This window comes from Scatophagus argus, chromosome 23 (assembly GCF_020382885.2).
Source record: "Scatophagus argus isolate fScaArg1 chromosome 23, fScaArg1.pri, whole genome shotgun sequence".
Taxonomy (NCBI): domain Eukaryota; kingdom Metazoa; phylum Chordata; class Actinopteri; family Scatophagidae; genus Scatophagus; species Scatophagus argus.
Genome location: NC_058515.1, coordinates 9,909,610 through 9,931,896, shown reverse-complemented (window position 1 = coordinate 9,931,896; position 22,287 = coordinate 9,909,610). Strand labels below are relative to the sequence as shown.

Here is a 22,287-nt window from a genome sequence, read left to right as displayed (position 1 = left end):
AATGTTATGCAAAAAGTAAATAGTCTGTTTGTTTAGGACTACTTTCACCAGCATTCACAGCAGCAGAAAGGTGAATGAACCACACTGAACCCTTAAAAAAAAAAAAGAAAAGAAAAGAAACGACTATATTTGACACTTCCAGCGTATCTGGACCCTGAGAACTATTATTTAGTATTTCACTACTCTTTTCCCGTCATCCCTGCAGTGACTCACAGTCTCACAGTAATCAATTCACCTCGCCCCGCCTCAAGATAACAGCACAAAAGTAGTTTTGCAACAGGCCAATTTGTGCCACAGCCTGCCAGATGAAGTAGCATGCCGGCAAATAAAGAGCACTTGTGTGTCAGATTCCTTCATGTTGTTTATATCAGGTCCATTAGGCAGCTGGCTGGAGAGTCCCCGAGGTGTGCACGCTCAGGTTAACATGTTTGTTTTTCTCAAGGCTTTGTTTTGCCGTTAATGATGTCACCCTTAATTGTAGCACATGCACACCTGTCTCAGAGGAGCAGGTGGGAATGTATGTGGAGAGGAAATATCCAACTGAAACAGGATTATTCTACGAGCCCTGGGTTGTTTAGTTGCATATAAACCCTGAAACACATCACACAGAGTTCAGACAAGCTGAGATTTTCTGTGAACTGATTTTCTGGATTTCAGTGTCAGGCGTCTGTTTGCCTTTTAATGTTTGTGACTTCACCTTTCACCGTACTGAAAAAGCATGACAAGCGTGGACGTTAAATGGCTTCTTTCACCTTTAAATGCCTCACAAAGAGCCCAAAATAGTCCTCGTTGTTTTGGAATTCACTAAACCATCCCTGGAAGTGTTTCACGCTGGTTAAATATTAAAATCACTTAACTGGAATTTGATTATTTTCTTAAAGAGTAACTTTAGCTGTCCAAAACATCAAAACATAGTCCAAACATGACATCTGGTTAATCAAGTAGAGAAGGTTTTGCAGAAAGAGTAACTTGCATTGGGTTGAATAAAAGGGCACCACACTGAGAGCCACTGGTCACACCAGACCAATTAAGGCTGGCGATGAACTCTGTTGCCAATGAGTTCAGCTTTTCTTTTAGATATTTCTACTTCCCGAAGCTGGAATCACACCATTTGAGCAAACCAAAGGAGTGCGAGTGAGTCATTTCAGGTTACTGTGTTTACCATCCCGATGTAAGTTTCAAACATTGACTAGACTTCCTCCCTCAGGTTCCTGTCCCTCCCCCCACCCCCAGCCAGAGAGACCTGCCCTCCTCTTGGCTGATAGCCAGAGACAAAGATAAGATGTAGGGCACTTAACCTGGCATCGGCATGGGAGCCCTGTCGCCTGGAGGCCTGAATAATTCAGCGCCTGAGATAAATTTACTGCTTATGAAGTCAAGCAGAAGAGTCCGAACACGGCTTTATTATTAGCTATACCGTTTTATGTGCACACTCAATCTCCTCATGCAATTTTTAGCTGCTTTAATGTGTGAGAAACCTTTTGACAGAACCGGTGACGCCCTGCGTGTTTGTGTATCCCAGGTAAGAGCTAAAGTAAACACACATACATGCAACTGGAGTCAATATTTGCGCCTGGTTCATCTTGTCCTGCACTGTCAGCCACATTTCTCTGACAGGTTTACCGCCCTGAAGCCACCCGGTGTATGTGACTGTTTGTAACAGGCAGGTTTGCTTTTGAGCCTGCAGCCATGGGTGGGGGTGATGTCGCCTTGTGTGCTATCAGGGTTTCTTTTCCGCTGTATGTGAATGTTCCCTCGTCCCTGTCAACACTTTTGAAAGTCAATCCTCCCTCCGGCGCTGTCAAGTGACACCAGTGGCAGCCATGTGTCACTCAAAAGCCTTGTTTAATCACGTCCTCGCTGTTGTTCGGAGCAGTCAGGGGTCGTGTTAATAATCTAGCCGTGTAATAACCTGAATTAACAGATTTTTATCGTTTCTTCTGCAGCCTCTTTAAGGTCAGAAATCTGTGTATTCCTTTTCCTCGAACCCGTGTATGTTGCCATGAACCTGATAAGGCTCAAGAAGGTCAAGAGGAGACAAAAAGAGTCAAGGATTGTTAATCCTCGGTCGGCTCCGAACACCTTTCCATCTCCATCTCATCTCTCATTATCTGGAAATAATATGATGGAGAGCCCGAGGTTGTCGGACTACCTACTCAAAATGAATAAGACAAATCATCTTTTCATTACAGTGCAAAAAAAAAAAGGGAAAAAGCGAGGAGGGCGCAGAGATGAGAGAAGGAAATGAGGAAGAACAGAATATGAAGATGGATGTTTCAGTCGGATGGGAGAGGAGGGGAAGAAGTTAGCCTGCAGGTCAGTGGACACTGGCTTAAAAATGTCTCGCTATTACACAGCCTAAACATGAAAAAAAATAACTCAAATGGTTTGATATGTATTAGTCTTCTTTATTTGCTATATTTCATTACAATAAAAACACATCAAACTGTCCCAAAATACGAATGACAAAAATGAGGCACAATGAAATGACATTCACGAATACCAGATCCATACAAATCGTCTCTAACATGATGCGTGTTCTGATCTCTTGGAAGATCATGTCCAACCTCAAATGGGTCTTTAAAGGGCTATTCTGTCAAGTTTAGTATCATAAAAGTTGCAGCAATCACGAGAGACAGGGAAATCTGGCAGTGAAGGGGGTGGAGCAGACTGACCGTCTCAGGTGTGAGGTTCGCCGTTCATGTCAAAATAACACTGTCACTGAGCGAGCAGCAGCATGTACCTGAATATTAGAGCTAACGTAATGTTTGGTCATGAATATTTTATGCTCTTCCTTATTAAGAGGTCACGCTGGAACCTCAGCATGAAGACGGGAGGATACAATGTTTGAAAAGCAGACACACTGACCAGACTGGGACGTGTAATCATCCCAGCGACAGGGCACACTCTGACACTCTGTTCATGCTGACGCTCCGGTCTACTTCCTGGTTCTGTGGCATTGATATCAGGTTGTTCCTGCTTCCTGTTTGGGAATGACAAGCTACAGTTTCACCGAAGACTGGCTGTACCTGTTTCTGAGCTGTAGCTTTAATAATTAACTCACTTAAACTCCCCCTATACCTCCGTATATAAAAACGTATGTACACACATCCTCCACGGGTCAGGCATCCATGATGTTAAACAGCTGCTCTGCGTAAACGCCCTTGAGCAAGGCACTATTGTAATTCTTAAGAGGAAATGGAGCACGTCATAAATGGACACACCTCACCCCCCGTTCTGCTTATAAAAAAACCACTGGCTGGTGTGACTTTATAAGTCACAGTCGCCATCACCATCCTCATCAGCAGCAGCTCTTTTGTCTCGCTGAAGAGCAGCAGCATGGAGGTCGACTCTGTTGCTGCGCTCCTCAGCTGCTGATGGTTTAATGTCCTTGTTTGGGTTCTTTTTTTTTTTAAAAAAAAAGTGTCCAGATGTGTTGTTTTTCCCTCCTCTGTTTGGAAATCTGCAGACTGAGGGAAGAGACGTCTGTTAACACACCAAAACAGAAAAGACACGTGCAGCTGATGAAAACGTGTCGCTTTACCTGGATTTCTATCGCTTCTCTTTGTCCAAGTCGTCCGTCTGCTCCTGGCGGAAAGGAAATAATCTTGATTTAATGCAGAAAATAATCGTTAGTCGCCACACTCGGTGATCTTCCACAATGCAGGGTTTGTTTATTCTCTTGGGCTGAAGGCATTATTCTTTTTCACAAAGTCAATATGAGAAAGCTGAAAGTCAATATGTGAATTAAAGGACTATGAAGTGAAACAAATACGGACGTTAAATGTGCGGCTGTAAATGGATTTCTTTGCATTCTGTGAAACATGAGTGGAATGTTTCTCCACCCTAAAACAAATTTGGCTCCGACGTTGATTCAGTCAAGGCTGGTGAATCTAAACAGAATGTAATCTCTCATATAACAGAGGCCGAAGTTCAGAATCTGCTCTGCTTACAGGATGTACAAAAAACTATATTATCAATCAAACACCTCACATGACGAATACTGAGGCTGAATAAGAGCTCAGTCCCACAGGATGGGACACTTATCTGCCCGTTTGTGTCTTAAGAAAAAAGGATTCGAGAGCTAATCAACTAGGAGGAAATTTCCCGTGGTGTTCGACCGTCGACAGGAAGTCATCTCCTCTGCACGCTCTCCTGAACAATAAACACCGAGGAGAGAGAAGTGGAGGCTGTTCATGATCACCTGCTGCACTGTAATCTCACAAAGCAGAGTCCCTGGGATGCAAACACCAAACAGCAGAGCTGGAGGCCGATTACTGCTGCAGTCGGACCTTTTTTTGTTCTCTTCATCATGAATTTTTAAACACTTGTAGAGCAAATTGTTGAATGTGAGGTATACAATGTCCATATCTGCTAAGCTCTTCATTTGTTTTGTATCAGAATTTTTATTCCAGACTGTATTTTCTGTTGTTTTACCCTCTTTTGCAGAGCTTTTAGTCTTTTGTCTATTTTTCCACGTGTATGAATGTACTCCATCACTGTCACAATACTTATATGGTTTTAATGACATATCTAACAAACAGTTTTTACAATACACAGAAATTATTAATCGACTGACGATAAAAGTAATCCACTACTTTGAAAATCATTTTGAAAACTTAATCGAGAAAACAATTTGCAGATTAACCCGTAATGAAAACAGTCATCGGTGGCAGCCCAAGACAGTGCTAAATGTTGTGTACTGTTACTCATTAAAACCATAACCGGAGGGCTCTAGTTTGTCGACTAATGTAAAAGTGCAGAATGTCACCGAGCAAGCAGACGCATAAATAATTTGGCATACATAAGAAACACTTCTTTGTACACTGGATGTCAGTGGGGAACGGCCTCACGGGAGGGAAAGAAGGAGAGGGCCACACAGACGGAGAAAGTTTCCAGGATACTGACCTGCTGGGACTCCGACGTCGTCCGGCTCTTGGGTTCCGCCTCCGTAGGAGATGCAGGGACGCTCCCATTGGAGTCTGTTATTAGCAGGGTCCGCCTGTCCCTGGCTGCTTTCTCACACTTTGTCACCCGGAACCTGAGCGGCAACAAAGAAAAAAACATACAAAAAAGTTTTGATTTTTTTTTTTCTTTGTTTGTTTGTTTGGCAGCATGGGAGCCAGATGAAGAAGTCTCATTAAAACAAACTCCTGCTCTCATGTCGGGACCTCTGACTGAAATAAAAAACAAACACACGGTAGAGTCAGTACTCGTCTACTCTTTCAAGGAAGTTGTTAACCTATCCCAGTGTGAATTATTTTTCTCGGCCAAATTAAAACAGAACTTAGATGACCATCTCTTTTATTTTTTTGTAAACAGTGTTTTAATATCATAAGTAACATAGATAACCACGTAAAATGGCCCTTTAATGAACGATGTCACGGCTAAGCTCATATTGCTGAACATGAACTCAGTGGGTATCTGCTATTCTCATTTGTGCAACAGCTGGCATCTGCTTCTGCCTCGCCGTGATGCTCACTCACCTAAACTTCACACCCCCCGTCACGCACGCACTAAAAAGGCACCTGTGCACACACGCAAGCGTTAGCTTTAATTAAATCAGCAAATGAATATTTGTATCCAGGTCATGCTGACCCTGTGAGCGTGCGGCCATTCATCTGTGGTGTGCAAATGAAAAGCAGCTTCTCTGCATCCCAATCAGCTCACAGCAGGACATTAAGGATGAGAGGAGCGTTTCGCTGCGTGACAGGGACGAGGCTGCACACTTTCTTGGGTTCACTAGTGGGCTTTACTTTAAACACGGTCGCACAACGCCAGGGTTCATTTACAGATGTGGTGTTTTAAAACTCCTTCCAAACATCGGAAAGGTTTCAGGTCCAGTCTTAATACAAAGATAAGTCCTAAATAAGTTGTGCACGGGTGCGCCCAGTGCCACATCACAAACAGCAGATTTCACTGTTGGTGGCTGAGTCCGCCACTGCTGGATTCAGACTGTGCTTCACACGCATGAGGGATTCACAGGAAGAAAGATACACGCATGTAATCCAGCATGGTTTTATCTTATTGATAACAGCCTCACTGTTCACTGTTGGATCTCTTTACACCGTGTCAGAGCCGACTTAATTCACCGCTAGTACAAAAAAAACATCCTGCTCCCTGCTGCTCCGCATTAAAAGTGTTCAACTGGCAACACACAGGCTGGCTTTTATTGTGAAACAACCACGTGAAGCTTTGACAGAGAGAGGCACATGTCGAGCGGGTAAATAAACATCCAAGATGCATCACTGGCTGACCGCTGAAGGCGGTAGGCGTGGATTTTTGAACTTTAAGCAAGCGGACAGCATGACCGGACGGACACCTGTTTGTTTGCAGTTCTAAATTAGCCTGAAACTGAGGGTGAGGCGGCACCCAACTGTCAACATTTCTGTTGTCCAAGCCGACATTGAGCTACTCGAACCATACAGACAGGATACGTTTGACTAGATTTCTCTATCTAATGAAGCGACTGCAAAGAGATGCTAAGGTGGAACATTACAGTTACTAGTTTATATTTGCGCAAATCTGGATGTCAAAACAAGACTTTTGAAATTGGCTGTGGTGAAAGAGAAAGAGCTGGAGATTTGTGAGGTGAACCTCAGCTGTGCTGTGACTCAGCAATGACACACAATCATATTTATTATATTAATTTACAAATGAGTTTATTAATAATTCCTCATTTGTGCTTTTACCATTTGATTGTTTTTCGCTCTGTAATTAATGGTGTTCTGTCTGTCCTCTCTTATTTGACAAAAAGACAGGCTGACATTCTGCCCTGAAACAGCAGATTGTGGTAGAAAGCTGTTAGGCATCACAAGCTTCTTAGCCGCCGTCACCGTCTCAGTTTTGTGAGGACCCCCCCTCCCCTCTTCAGTGTGCTTTTTAGACGGGGAACGTTGCCACACAACTGAGGTTAACCACCAAAGTTTCCCACGAAACCTCACCACAGTCTGAACCCTGCAGCACCTACTTTCCCAGGCTTCACCCTCATCTCTCCACCTGTGCATGTTCCAGGTCACCGCTCTGGTGTCCAAGTGCACAGCAGTCTTTGCCTGTGTAACTACATTTAGAGTTAATGTTTGATTGATCATGTTCTGTATGCACTAATATCTAATATGTCTCTGGGGCAAAGTGTTTTAATTTATCTCTGCAAAAAAAAGCACCTTGTGCAGAAATTTTTGGAAGTTGGAAATCATTGTACAGCAGGAATAAACTCACCTTTTGTTCCTGCCTCAGACACACTCACACACACACACACACCTGCCCACCTGCCCACAGCCAAGACCGTGACCTCCCCGTAGTGGCTGCGCCGCTGCTCCACCTTCCGGGCCGACGGCTTCCTCATCAGTGGCCATTTCTTCTGGCTGCAGCGGGTGCAGATGTTCTTGCTGCCGCCCAGGCCGCCGATGGTGTGCAGGTGGTTGCAGGTGTGCTTGGCTGCTCCTGCGGGTGCACCGGGTGATATGGGAGTCATCGGTGGGGTCGGTGTGCCGGGAGAGGTGGGGGTGAGCGGGGGACTAGAGACGGGGAAAACAGACACCGAGAAGTGAGACACTGTCACAAACTAAAGATGATATGGTGGATTCAGTCCAAAGTGTTTACAGACAGAATTTGACCTCTCTGTATTCTGCAGTCCTTTATTTATAACAGCAACAACACATTAACGTCTCATACTTCAACGAGGCAAAAACAATTACTGACAAGCTCTGAATGACGACTGTGTTTAATAATAATGATATAAGCAACCGAGTGAAGTGTTGGACACCTGATCAGGACAGAATTACATATGAGACAACAAACAGGCACCTGTATTCACCTTAGAAATGTTTTAAAAGGGAGTAATTGTCTGTTTGCTTTGTTTTTCCCAGTGTGTGCATGACCCTGCCCCTACATTGTTCAGGCACAAAGGTGGAATAAAAAGCATTTCTATTCACTGACATAAGGATATTATTACAGCACGTCTGCAAGCAAGCAGACATGAGAGGTGAGAGAGACTGAGTTTGATCCACAGGAGGGTACATGTGGACACGGCTAAGGGGACGTCAGCTCATGTGAGCAGAGCATCTCATGGAGAGGTGGAGTGCTGATGCTGATGCTGATGCTGAAGCAAGCCCCTGGCCACACTGCAGTCACTCTCCTCTTTCTAGTCTCTCTCTCCATCCCGCTCTCCTTTTTCTATCCTTTATTTCTGCCTGTCTGTCCGTCCCCCCCTTTCCCTTTAAGTGTCCCATAAATTAGGCCTATTCCACCATCTCTAAGTGATCCACTGGCAAGCTGCCCAACCTGGCTGGGAGAGAGCAAGACAGAAAGATATGAAGAGTAACACGAGAAAGAGGGATTAACGCAGAGAGCAATTTCAACAAGATGAACAAAAGAGTGAAAGGAAAGCAAGGGGTGGAAGCATGTGGAAAGAGAGAGAGATCTGGAGAGAGAACTGACAAAGCGAGGTGCACGAAAGTGATGCCGAGGAGACATGTGCATCCGTGGATTTCAGCTGAATTTTTTCCAGGAAGCCCAGTGTGACTGAGGAGAACACCTCAATAACTAATCCTTGGCAGTGGCAACGCTGCTACCATTTATCCCCACGGTTTCTTCCTAGCAAAGGCCGACATCTCCCCTCTATTTGTCTCCCTCCTTCACTCCCAGAACAAAGCGTAGCAGGACGAGAAAGATGACAGGAGGAAGAGGAGGAGGACGGGGAGAGATTAGAAAAACATACTACCCTAACACCATTTACTCCTCTTCTGTCATCGATCCATTTCCAGGCCTGGAGATTTTGTGCTGATTAAGGATCCCGACCCACTACCTCCAGCTTGGGGCTCCTAGAAGTTACCTTGGTAAAGCTGCTGCTACTCCCATCACTCCACCACCACTTGAAACTCATTCAGTCATTTTTTTTTAAACAATGCATCCTTGACTTCACACGGAGGAAAGCAAAAGCAGCTTCTCATTTCATTTCTAATTACTGCTTGGCGTTTGTTTGCCTTTTAATGCTGCAACTTGAAAAGCTTTTCTGATGAGGACTAACCAGTTTGATGGGTAAACGTAATTCTATCTCAGCTGGAGTTGCATGAGTGCAAACTTTCCTGAATCCGGTACAGTGCACATGTAAACCAAACAGCTGTTGTATTTTTATTTTTATAAAGGCTTTTAAAAAAAATATATATATATATATATAATCCATATCTATCTATCTATATCTAAGTATCACTCTACAACGCCATACAGATCACTTCACCTGTGGAGAAATCAGAAGCTCAGGTATTTTCATTACTCACTGATCTGTTGATTATTTCTCCGATTAAGAAATGTTTTTATTTCGGTCTATAAAATATCAGAAAATAGAAAGAACCAAATTGCTTGTTTTTATCTGACCATCAGTCCAAAACCTTCAGATTATCAATGAGAGCGTTACATCCTTACATTTTAGAAAGTTGAACATTTCTGCCTAATAAATGAACCGTTTCAACACTGCTGTATTTGTATTTGTCCAGCAGTCTTTTTCCATATCTTTTCCCAAGATATACTCACATTCCTGTATAGTAAGAATCCATTAAGGAATGGGCTTTTTTATGGGCTTAATATTCCCACAGTACAGTGACATGGGGCACAGTGACACTTCGGGAAAAGCCCGACCTCAATCAAACCTTGCCAATCTGGAAAAGTATCAGAAGAGACATGTGGCAGGATAGCCTTGTATGTGCATTTCCTGCTCTGGCTACACTCATTTCAGTCAGCCGGCTTACAAGGAGGCTTACGGTGCCATCTGGTGGTTGAGACAGTGAACACCTCGCAGCCAGGACCCGCTACACGAGAGGACACTTACCCATCAGAATCGATGCTGTTTTCGTGAATCATGGCTTTCAGGGCGTCCGAGTTTGCTGAGGAGTGAGAGAGGGGGAGAGAGAGAGAAGTTACACACTAACACAGACTGAAGAAACCTAACAGAAAGAGGGAGAGATAAAAATTAGCTTTGGGAATTAACGAGGAGAACGCTCCAGTGACTTCAAAAGCAACGCAGTTATTGAAAAACGGCTGCAACAGATTAACTCCTTAACACAATTAAACGGCACATCACTGAACACATAATTACTGTACACAACAGCCTCAGGGGAAAAAATGCCAAGCCAGAATAAAACTTTTTGTTGGAGCAAACAAACTCCAGAATATGACTCTCAGACAAAAGTAGCATTAACAGCTACAGATTTACATAACTTGCTCACGAAGACGGACGTCCGGCCGGCCTGGCCCGGGTGCATTCACTGACCTCCACGTGGGTATAGTGTACACAGACAAAGGAATTTGTGCAGAGGAAAAAGGAAGAAGCTGTACTGAGACACAGATGACTCATGAAGGTGAACGTAGGAGTTCAATGTTATGGTTTCATCGAAAATGTGCTTAGACATCTGACTCAGTCCTCTGTCTTCCTTATCACCTCGTGTCATCCTCATACCATCAGGCACCGCAGGAACATCCTCAGTGATAGATATTTTTAGTCCGTAAGGTTTATGAACTTTTGCTTCTTCTTCTTCTTTTTCTTCTTATTCATACCAGCCTTCCTTTTTGGGCCTGTATGATCATCCAAGGAAAGTTTCAGTTCCGAAAGGAAGGTGATGTCACAGGCGCATGTGCACCAATCAGGACTTGACAACATTTCCATCAAAATTTTAAGATATGATGAAAATACAGCATAATCTTCTCTGTTACATAATTATCTCCCTCGTCTCTCATCTTGCTGTCTCCTCTCCTCACTCTTCTGCCTCAGTATGATGCCTGTGGTGTTTCTTTGCTTTTGGTCAGTCTAAGCTCTCCTCTACTTTGTTAGGCTTCATCTCGAACAGGGAGAGTCCCTTGATAAAAAGCTCAAGATCATGAGGAAAAAAAAAATATAAATGCCTGATATAATCCAAAATGGACACGGAAACTACATATATGACATGCCCCTAAAAAAAACTTAACTTCCTCTATTTCACCATTAAACGTTTAAAATCTTCGTACCTCCAAAATAGCTTGATTTCAACAGATTAGCAGTGAGGAAAACGCTGTAACCTACACTGTGAGGAAAAGCCTGTGTATTCATACAGATCATGTCGATTGTATGTGAAACAATACCAGCATTCACATCTCTCCTGTTGCCATTTATAAACTCAGCTGAACAAAGAAACACTTTAGTCGGTATAATCAGTTGGTATAATGAGGGTGCTGTGATTTATTAGGAATTTAACTTCAGCTTCCGGCTAGAGGAAATATTTACAGGAATAAGGACATCATGTATAACAGCTAACACACTCACTGGGAAAGTGAGGCGTGACCAGCTGTCTTATGTAAACACAGCCATCGCTAATTTTCCTTTAAATTCCTCTGCAGTTGCAAGTTGGTCCTGGTGTTGACCTCCCGAGAACATCCTGATTCCACACATCACACACACACACAAGCGACTAACACTAACACTGACACACACTTCCCTTTCCCAGTACTGTGTGACAACGTACCTGCCAAAACAATAACAATGAGTGGTAGTTGTAATGACTTCAAAGGAAGAGGGTTACTTAAGGCCGGACTTGACTGTGGGTCACGTGTTCAGAAACCCTCAGTGTTAAATATGATTTTAAAAAGACGGTTTGTGTTAAATGCGATGCACACATACCTTCGTTCTTCATGATGTAGTGGACAATCTGTCCCACCGTGTCATCGTTTTCGCTCAGAGTGTCATTCAGGCCTGCAGAATAAGAAGACGAATACTTTTATTGCATAAGTGTGTATTCAAAATACCCAAGCAGCTTTGAGGGTTAAGTCAATACTGAAAATGACAAGAAGAAAGTTGCCAACTTCACACAAGCTTGTTTAAAACTGTTATGACCCTCTTCAGGCCCCAACAGTAAGGACACCTTTACACCATAAATGCCATAAATCATCATTTAATAAGACCTGTTAATGTTACAACTTGATCACATTTGTCCCATAGATTTTACTTTTTAAACGGAACAAGAACTCGAACAATGACACATAATGGAAACCCTCACACAGACTCGTAGAACTTTAGTTTTCCTGTTACCTGAGACTGAAGCTTGGCAGTGTAATATAACACTGTTGTATACTGTAAGAGTACACAGTGTCCGCAATGTTGGCTGTCAAAATATTATGAAACAGTCTGTGGTCTTAAACTTGGATTCATTCTAATGTTGGCCACTTGGGGGCAGTGCAACAAGCTATAAACATAACAGTCAACTACTATCAACTTACAGAGTCAGTTTGGCAAACTTGTTAGCAATCGATTGCCTATCTGACACTTATAATTTATTTGGAACTCTGTACCTAACCGCCTGGTGAATGCAAATCATTGATTACAACTTCCAGAAGCATCAATTTTCCCTCCAGAAAAGTGTGTAGTGATTGTGACAAATTTATATACTGTATCAATGGAAGATATGTGAACAGTTTGCTAACGGATCCATGTAAACGAGTTTCAAGCATGTGGACTAAACAGAAACAGCACACACCCTCGTGAGGCACTTCCTAGAGCTTCCTGTTGTTTCCTCCCTTCTGATAATGCATATTACTATAATTTATAGGAATCTCCTGGCGGTTTTTCTAAACAGTCACCAGCACAGTTTAAGAAACAGCTGCTCACAACTTCAGAAAATCATTGAAAGAGACAAAAGCAGACTGAGAGAAACGAAAGAGGAAATCTGATCATTACAAAACTGGAGGGGAAGACTGGATCGACTGAATGAGTGAAGGCACAACACACAAGCAATGTGGTTCTTTTTGTTTTCCTACGCTTTTGTTTCAAGGCATGGGAGAGAAAAGGGTTGGGCTTGGGTTTGAAAGACTCACAAAGACAAAAGACAGCAGGGGAAAAACCCTAATCAAATAATGTGCTGCTGGCACGGAGCTCACATTTACTGTACAAGAGAAACCAGCTTTACGCCAAGGCTTTTCCGACATCTACTTCACTTAACACATGGAGTAATAATTAACAGGCTGCGGCGGAGGGGTTCAGGGCTTTGGGCAACATGAGATAGTGTAGACGTGAAATGTCAGGAGGAAAATTGTCAAGAGGTCCCCTTTATGATGACAGATAAGTGAGAAAGGCAGACAGCACAAACACTGATCTTACAGAGAGGCGTAAACAGTCCGTTCTCTCCACATTTCACATGGCTGTGACATAACACAGGGCAACCCAGTGACACCTGAGGTTTCACGTCTGCACACAAGAACTACTAGAGGGAGAGGAGAGAGAGCCAAGCACTAAGCTCACCTCTTTTACTTTCTATGCGCTGTCACGTAACACACAAACAGAGAGTGGCGTGACAGACGCAGGAAGAGGGAAGCAAACTAGCAAAGCTCAGAGTCAGGGACACACGATGCTCACAGCAACCAACCAAGCATTGCTTATCATTACATGCTGAGGGAAATTAAACTGGCCCTGAGCAGGGACTTTCTTTTTTTGTTTTCTTTGCTCCACGTCACCTAACACACCCCTCACTGAGTCAGGACATGAGCCATGTGAATGTCATACGTATTCCTGCTTTCTAAAGGCCTCCACTTCTTCAGAACACAGAGATAACAGAGGATTATGGCTGAGATAAGACCGGAACTTAACAAAAGAATGATAAGCGGTTGTTCTTTAAATAAACTCCGACGTGTAGGTTTTTAGCTTATTATATCTATATATACAGAACAAATCTGAAAGTACCAGAGGACCTGTGGGAGCATCTAGTGATTTTCCAGCATAACTGCTGACTGTCAATCTCACCATCATGTGACAGGAAAAGCCTCATGCAGACCGGTGACTAATTGGAAACCAACTCAAAAGAAGTCATTCTTCTGCATTTATTTTCACACTGACAGAAACTTGACAGCATCGCAGTCTGACTGACTGCAAAGAGAGATTGTTCTTAACGTCAGTTAATGTTTAACTTGACTGGAATTTTTCAGTGTGTGCGCTGCCGTTGTGAAGCAAAAAGGGAGACAAGGCGGAAAAGAGGATTTTAGGGTCTTCATTAAAACAAATCCAGATGCTAAATGTTCTGCATTTATTCTGCAGTAGGATTTGAACCGCCTTCACACTGAATCACAGCAAACAAGGCAGCACTTAATCTTGCATTACTGCTTTTAATTCTATCTTATTGATCGGTCTGGTAGCATCACCATACCAGAGCTGTATCGTGTCTAAAGCATCATCTGGTGAAAAACGGGAACTCTTTATAGTGAGGCACCTCACAGGAACTGGCTCACTGGCTGCACTATAAACACACACACACCAGGACTGAAATCCTGGCTTAAAGAAACTGGTCACCCCAAACGTCACTGCATCAGAAAAACATTAGTTAGTTTGATTCGATATAATCACTTCTGTTAAGTTACATGTAATCATGGAATTCTTTTAGGAGCACTTGGCAATCAGTCGTTAAAAAAGAAAAAGACAAGATTAGATAAAGACAAAAGATAAAGATAAAATGCTTCCAAAAAAAGCTACAGTCGCCAAACACTCATTCAAAAAAATACATAAATAAATCATAAAAACACTGACCTTCTTCCTCCCCAGTACTGTGTCTTCTGAGCACCTCCCTTTCTTATCTAATCTCTTCAGTGTTTCAGACGAATATAAACCTGGCTGAGCAATAATGCTGGGCGTGTGCGGGATTACAATGATGGATTGCATAGATGTAATAAAAACATAAAGCTGACCATAATGTTGTCAGACACCAAGTCTGCAAGCGTTTGCAACGTCACATCTTATTTCAACATCTGAGAGTGTTTAAAGAGGGCTCTTTTACGGAGGGCGTACTCACACCCGGCTCGTTTGGAGCAGTTCTTTCAAAATCTGAAGCATTATGTCAGATATTAAGTACATTAACAAGCACGTGACAGTAAATGCAAAGTAATAAGCTCCGAATCAGTACTGTACATAACGTCTTGTTTTCTTCTTGTTAGTCATTATTCACAACATGTGATCGATTTGCAGTCCAATAACGCTCATGATCAATTATTTCATCACAAGCTCTTTGCGACACCAAAGAAGATAAATACACACATAAGAGGGATTAAAGTGTTTCATAAACTTCTGTCAGTCACACACTGATTTTCCCCACATGGGTCCTGATGATGCAGGATGACAATGGCTGAAACGGTCCCATCAACGAGTTAGCAGTCAGCGTGTATAATTCATGTGTACTCCTCTTGGTTCGTTTCCACAGGGTCAATATGAAAAGGAAAAGGAGCAGAACTAAATGGGATAACATGACCAAATCACAGCTTATAGTTCCTTACCTCCACCCTGCTCAAGATCCCTTTCTTCCTCCTCACACTCGCCCTCCTCGCCATCCTGGGGCTCAGTGGTGCACCGATAGCCCTTGCTCTTCAACACGTGGCAGATCACTACCCCCAACAGGCCCAGGAGGAAGAAAACAGGCACCAGGATGAAAGCAACGTAGTCTGGTTTGAACATTCCATCTCCGCTATCTGAAGTCTGATCCGCTGCATGGAGGATGGAGAGAGAAGAAAAAGATTAAAAAACATAAAAAAAACAGCACTTAAATAATGCTGAAACAGGCCATGGAAAAACCAAACAATGAACTGTCATTACAACGCCCTTGATGGCAACCTGATACCCAGAGTGAGTCTGAGGGCGCACTCGAGCCCCGGGCTGAGCAGCTGAGGGGATTTAACTGCTATCAGCCGCAACATGACGGAGCTTTCATGTTCTCTTTCCTGGATCAATCGAGTCCGCTGCCGTCTCTGTCCTCTAACTGCTCGATATTGCGCAAGCTACCCCCCCTTCACAGCTTCAAGGACTCATTTGGTGTAAGAGGCAGAGAGTGTTAACAAGCAAAAGTAAAAAAAACAAAAATGATAAACGTAAGGAAAGTCAAGCGCAGCTGAGAAGGCTTTCTGAGTGTCCTCCAAACTGCTGGCAGTGGTGATCAGGCACAGTCAGGGTTTTCCCCCTCATGATGAGCCTTTCATTGACATTGACATTTGAGGTTTTCTTTCTGAAAAAGGTACAGTGTGTTTCAGTCTGCTCCAACACTTAACACTTGACACAGTCTACAGAAAGCAGTTCTGCTGATATCTTGTTTTTTACTGTAACTGATTGCAGCAAAAAGAACAGAGAGTGACTGTAGCTCGAGCTTCCCTCTCCCACCTGTCCACTGGACTTTAGACCAATCAGGACGTGCTGTACTTTCAGTTCAAGCCGCCGAAGATGTAGCTTTTTGGGGTTAAAACTACCAATTATTTTGGACCTGATGTGCTGATCAGGCCAAAAGGTGAAAATGGTGGACTGTGACCTGTGGTCAGCTACAGGCGAAAGCTCCCGTAGCTCCTGCTGTTGATGCACCACGTGAGGCATTCCAGCACAACACACAAGAGTGCTTTTGTCTGATTTACTGTGCACATCACAGTGTGTGTGTGTGTGTGTGTGTGTGTGTGTGTGTGTGTGTGTGTGTGTGAGATAGAGAGAGAGAGAGAGAGAAAGGGAGAGAGGGAGACAGACAAAGTGTAGATCACAGTTTGAATAGAATCTCAATGTTATCACATGTTCATGCTATTGTATGTATGTACAGCAGTGCTGTGTGTGTGTGTGTGTGTGTGTGTGTAGGCACATATCTGCATAGCTAACCAAGTGCCTCCTGATGCATACAGGCTTTTGGGCCCTCCCATTGTCCCAGCTCCCCGGTGCATCAGACTGAACACGCTGATAGAGCCCATTGTCTGCTCAGTGACAATCCTGTGACCGACTGGTGTGAGCCTGTGTGCTTCTATCTGCCACACTGCTAGGATGGAAGACTCACAAGTAATCATGGGCCAAAAGAGAGTAGAGACTGGCAAATGGGCTGAATAGAGTCCTTGAGGAGGATTTTGAGTCATAATTCTCTTAGCAACCACAGCTGGTGCTATGATGAAAGTCCTCACAGGGACAGCCAAACACACAGGGACACACACACACACACATATCATAGGTGTGGATTAATTAAGCGCATTCATACAGTAATGCTGTATAATTGTTGAATTTTTTAGCGTTCAGTTCACAACTGAACAGAAGCTGAGATTACAGTAATATAAGTGGAAATATATCTTGAGAGGATTGTGCATCATGTTCTACATAGAAACTATATTGTATATAAAACTATACATACATGTACTCATACATTCATACCCACACATACAGCTTTACAAATACAAACGTGCTAATGAACAACCCAGCTTCTCAGCTTATTTACAAATTCAAAGCATCTTCGGGGCTTTGGCAAGCATTAGTTCAATACTTTGTGCTAGAGTTTTGTAAGGATATAAATAGAGCTGGGCAGGCGTGGTGTAGGATTTCAGTTTGGGCTAGGCCTCTTTGTTACAGGAGTTAATACTGTTTATCTTTACAACTTAGTTTTATCAACAATGGCTGATATCAAGCTGTAGAATCCAACTAGTACGTCTGGTTAATCATGACACTTTATCAATCTTTTTTTCTATAACACTTCTGATGCTTCTTGTTATAAGTTTTCTTGTTATTTACCCCCAACTGTTTGCATTTATACCTGTGGGTGTACGGCTCACATCGTGAACATAAAACAGATCAATACATCCATTGATCTAGAACACTGACATTTTAATTGTTGGCTCTTCAAGGAAATACCATTTTGCTTGGATGAGCCGGCTGGATGAGTGTTTGTTTAATTATGGATCAATGCCTGTTGTCCCATAAGAATGAATTCATTTAGCTGCAGCCTACAATATCAGATTGACTTTTCAAACAAGCTTTGTTTTGGCCATCATCTGCTGTGCAGTACTGTGCATGATTGGTCAAGACTTCACATGAGGTAGGGTGGGCTGGCCGAGTCCCATCAGGCTGTTAGGGTACTGAACAGAGAAACCAAAGGTTAAAATTAATAAACTAGAGCTTTATTCTAACCTGAGGGAAATCTCTGAGAAGTCTGGATGTTGCTCAGGCCTATGTGTGAAGGTTCACATCTAAATAGCTGTTACACACAAGGCTAAAACATCCAATGGATTTTGAGATTTAGGCAAACTGCCCCTGGCTACAACAAAAATATTATCTCACAGTGAGCAGAAGCTGTTGTGAGCATTGCAGGGGATAAATATCATATTTAACTGCACCATCACTGAGAACAGGTACCCCCAAGAACATCCCAAAAAGTATTTCTGCCTACAGTACCAGATCCTTTGTCTGATTCATCCTCTGGAGCTGAGCGCAGGCTCAGCAGGTCACCATTACCCTTCTGATAGTTTAATTTCCTGCAGGTTTATGAGGATTTACGCTGCGAGAAGTTCTGTCTGTCTGAAAGGTTATCGACGTCTCTGCCTCTTTCGTGAAATGATGCAAAATCAATCTCTGCAAAAAAAAACAGACGAGGGAGAGTGACTTGTGAGCAAAAATCACCCGAAGAAACTGAGCTGTGAGACATTTCAGCAGTGTGTCCAGTCGCTTCTCTTTGCGGTTTGTGTTCTTATCAGTGGTTAGCGCTGACAACAACACCACAAAGCCAAAGGGCATGTCAGAAGAGAGGATGTTGATCTTCCTCACTGAATCAGCAGAAGACCCCATGACACAAAGAAGCACATTGTTTGTTTATTAACTTAAATTACATTTTCTGTTTCATTTTGGTTACCAGATAATTTGTCAGTCACTTTGTGGTAAATGCTGCACGAAACAGTACTAGTCTGAGCAAAATCAGGAACTCGGACGGGGATTTTCTTATCCTCTCAACTACATTCAGTCAGTAATCTGATCCTTAACTAGATGCAACTGCATTATTCTCCTCCACTTATTTATCTGATTAAGGAGAGAGAAAGGAAATGAGAACAGTTTGAAGTCTCCTCATTGACCATGGTTTGGCTAGTTGATAGCCTCATCTTCTTCTTATGCAACAAAAGTCAATGGCCCTGCTCAGACAGCCAGCTCCAATCAGTTTTTCTTATATATGTCCAGACTGTATCCAGATAGAAGTCTGGACTCGGACTCAGCAATATGATGACACATATCATGTGATGTTAGAAAAGCCTCTCACTTCATGTTGTTTCATTTCAACATGTGACACTCTCAACGGCAGTGTTTTTCATCCTTTGGACATTTTAAGTTCCTCCGCACTGAACAGACGAATAGAGAGGTTACTTTATTTTTATGTCATGTAGCATCATGACAGAGTATTAGTCAATATAAACTTACAGTAAAAGGTTTTTATTTGACTACAACAACACATTACGCTGAGAATTCGTGGCCTTCAGCTCGACACTCAATATTAATGACTTAACAGGCTCGGGCCATCTGTAGCTTAGCGTTTCCTCATCAGGAAACCTTGGGCAGCTAGGATCTAAGGCCCAGTGACTTAAAACTAAGCACATCTTGTTTCAGATCACACAAGACAGCCCTGTCATTTCAATCACCGTCTCACTTGCAGACACGGCTCTGACACCGTGGGAGCACATTATGCTAAATATCCCCCATGTAAGTGCTGGTTTGTCTGCATTTTTACAGTCCCGCACATTAGGAGGCGTTCGATCGCTGTGCTACCCTCGCTATACTAGTCGGTTAGTAAACTAATTCTTATTATTCTGTTAATGCACATCTACATCGACATGTCTAGAGCTAACTGTATGTAGGACGCATTTCTCATCCCATTAGTCATCTATCTTGGGACCTCTTGGGGGGTCCTGATCCCCAGGTTGGAAACCACTGACCACAATAAGTTCATAAGAGTATCAACTGGAAGCACGTTCAGGCTACGTGTGTGTGTGTGTGTGTGTGTGTGTGTGTGTGTGTGTTACATGAAGCGGTGACGACAGCTGAAACCAACTGAGACCAAACCAACGTGCTGCACGACTTGGTCTAATTGAATGAACATGAGGATTCAGACGTGGCCTCTCTGCAAGCCACAGACTCCTGTGGAAATGGAAACAGGCCTGGCATTTCAAAGGTTATGAAGAAAACCCAACCCCAACAGTAATTCAGTGTGAATAAAGGCTTCATCGGGCTGTGTACTGTAAAACAATCCTCCTGACAACCGTCCTGTTCAAACACACACTTCATTCTGAGTTGACAAAGATCAGAGATCATGTTTGCTGTTTGTGTTTTTTTGTGCTACTCCAATATTACTACACCTGGGCAATCTTGTGTGTACTTGAGACAACATCTTGAGGATGTTATTTCAAGCAGATAACATATTTCCACAGTTACTACATCAGACATGTTGTTTTCCAGCTCAGATGTTACAGCTACACTATAAAGCATATACAAAGCTCACCGAAATTACTCTTATGAATGCTGAAACTAATAATTAGTCCATTGGTTGAGAGGCAATTAAGGTAATGAGTCTATGTTTGCCCATGACGTTTTCCAGTTAGGTTTTGTACATGTTAAACACAGAGACTGACAGTTTTTAGTGAGCTCTGGTGCCCACTCAAGTAAAATCTTGGAAATTGGAGTTAATTAGCTCACATAAAACCACAACTGCAGGATTTGAGACAACATTAAACGGAGATTAAACCAAAGAACAAACCCAAAGATGGGCTGACATCCATTTATACTACTACACTGCAGTCTGAAAACACGCCAAAGTTTGTGTCAGAGTTATACGACTGTAACTACCTGTAAGTCAACACCATCACAGTGAAGGAGTCGACTGCCTGCTGTCAGTTTATCTCATAGTATCTTAGCCTGTTATAAACGCTCAGTGTTTTCCCTCCTTCTACACACTGGCTGCATATCATGAAGTTTGGCTGTCACACCGCACTGCGGTGCGTGCAGTATCCAACTTTTGAGTCTTTACATGCTAGTTTAGCTAACGTTAGATTTCCATTAATGGCCGGCATCGATACACTGGCACGACTGTAAATAAATTCTTCAAACTATTCTGAGGAGGAGACGAGAAAATGTTGACGACTCCGGCTGTGCAGCACTGCTACAGTTTTTCGTTTTCACGCCACAGAAGGTTAAAAAAAAGAAGAAAATGGTTGGAAACTTACGCGTAACCACGGTTGAATTAGCCATTGATGCACAGCGCCGCTGCCAGCCGCTGGTGATGTTTATAACAGGCGGCCGTTGAAGGCTCGGGTCACCACCAACCGTGGACAGACCAAACTTCAGGAGGGATTTCTTCCAAACATCAACGTATTTCCTAATTCCCGACGCGCGGATACGCCCTAATGAAGTGGTACGTCCTACGGAGAGTAGCACGCCGGGAGGGAGCGCGAGAGGAGTCACTTGCTGCTACTTCCGCCTTCGTTGACTGTTTCAAATGAGAGGCGGTTTCAGCAGTGTTGAAAGGTAAGTACTTGACTTGTACTTAAGTATAGTTTTTACATGTACTGTTCATTTCATTTAGAGTTATACTCCAATAAAAACGAGGTAACGTAAGAAAATCCACAAGTTAGCAGTGTGTTAAATAATTCAAATCAGCGCGTTGTTGTTGATGCTGATCTTCATTCTTTCTTGCTGTTGTTTTTCTTCTTCTTTTTCCTACCATAAAATGTGCCTTCCCATATATGAAAACTCTGTTTTTCTCCAAAACTAATTAAAATGACCTCCTTAATTTTTTCTCAATTACCACCAAATTTGCCACAGACTGACCACACAAACAATCCAGCCAAAAGTGCTGCTCACTTAATGAAGTACTTTGGTTGCAAATTAATTTGCCACATTTAAAACCTGTTGGTAGGATGTTGCTACAGACCTACAAAATTAATTTATTGCGATAAATTGTGTCAAATGTTAGATAAAATGTGTGTGTACTCTTCACTGCAGGCAACACTGCAGACAAATAGTGGTCCTTTAGATAGATAGATAGATATACTTTATTGATCCCAGGCTGGGAAATTGAAGTGCAGCAGCAGCAATACACACAACAAGCTAAAAAAAAATGTTAAAAATAGCAAAATAAAAAGTGACAATATAAAATATATATACAAGGCAATATAAAAAAGTGTATATACAACAATAAACAGTGTATATACAGTGTTATATTCAAATGCTATTCATACCAGTGAGGAAGAAACATCTATAGAGGATGTTAAAACTATATGTTGGAAACACGTATCAGAGTAGGATAATCCAGATGACTCCCTTCAAGTCTTCACTGTGATACTTATGTAAGTGATTGAGAAAGAGGCATACTTAGGAATTTGAGATCACCATGGACAGTCAAGGAAATAGGAAATGATTGAACAAAGAGATGATGCAAAAAAAAAAGCAGGTACTAAGACTAGTTATGAGCCTGTCAAGTCTGAATTCATAGGAGGTTACAGAATTATATAACTGCATCAAACAAA

At 42.6% G+C, this 22,287-nt stretch overlaps 1 protein-coding gene across 7 annotated transcripts; it reads right to left on the bottom strand.

Annotated features, from left to right (window-relative positions):
• Positions 1-2,387: 2,387 nt before the first annotated feature.
• Positions 2,388-21,174, bottom strand: rell1 (RELT like 1). Of its 7 annotated transcripts, none has more exons than XM_046380667.1 (8): positions 20,986-21,174; positions 15,277-15,483; positions 11,648-11,719; positions 9,827-9,881; positions 7,269-7,517; positions 4,909-5,041; positions 3,545-3,607; positions 2,388-3,470 (listed from the first exon to the last, which is right to left on the bottom strand). In XM_046380667.1, the coding sequence occupies exons 1-8, from the start codon at positions 21,008-21,010 to the stop codon at positions 3,189-3,191; spliced, it is 1,086 nt and encodes a 361-aa protein (XP_046236623.1). In that variant the 5' UTR covers positions 21,011-21,174; the 3' UTR covers positions 2,388-3,188. The 7 variants fall into 7 exon arrangements, 6 of the variants coding, with proteins under 6 accessions (XP_046236623.1, XP_046236624.1, XP_046236629.1 ...); XM_046380668.1 differs by having other exon boundaries at positions 3,276-3,463; positions 20,986-21,173; XM_046380673.1 differs by having other exon boundaries at positions 3,424-3,463; positions 3,545-3,582; positions 20,986-21,171.
• Between the last annotated feature and the right edge of the window lie 1,113 nt (positions 21,175-22,287).

What these genes read in the sequence shown, in the direction of transcription:
- rell1 (XM_046380667.1), bottom strand. Translation starts at nt 21,010, where the DNA reads ATGGCTAATTCAACCGTGGTTACGC. An exon ending in AACAGCATCGATTCTGATGG is followed by an intron (nt 7,518 to 9,826) that starts GTAAGTGTCCTC and finishes CCCCGTCTCTAG; the next exon opens with TCCCCCGCTCACCCCCACCT. An exon ending in GAGAAGCGATAGAAATCCAG is followed by an intron (nt 3,471 to 3,544) that starts GTAAAGCGACAC and finishes CTCTTCCCTCAG; the next exon opens with TCTGCAGATTTCCAAACAGA.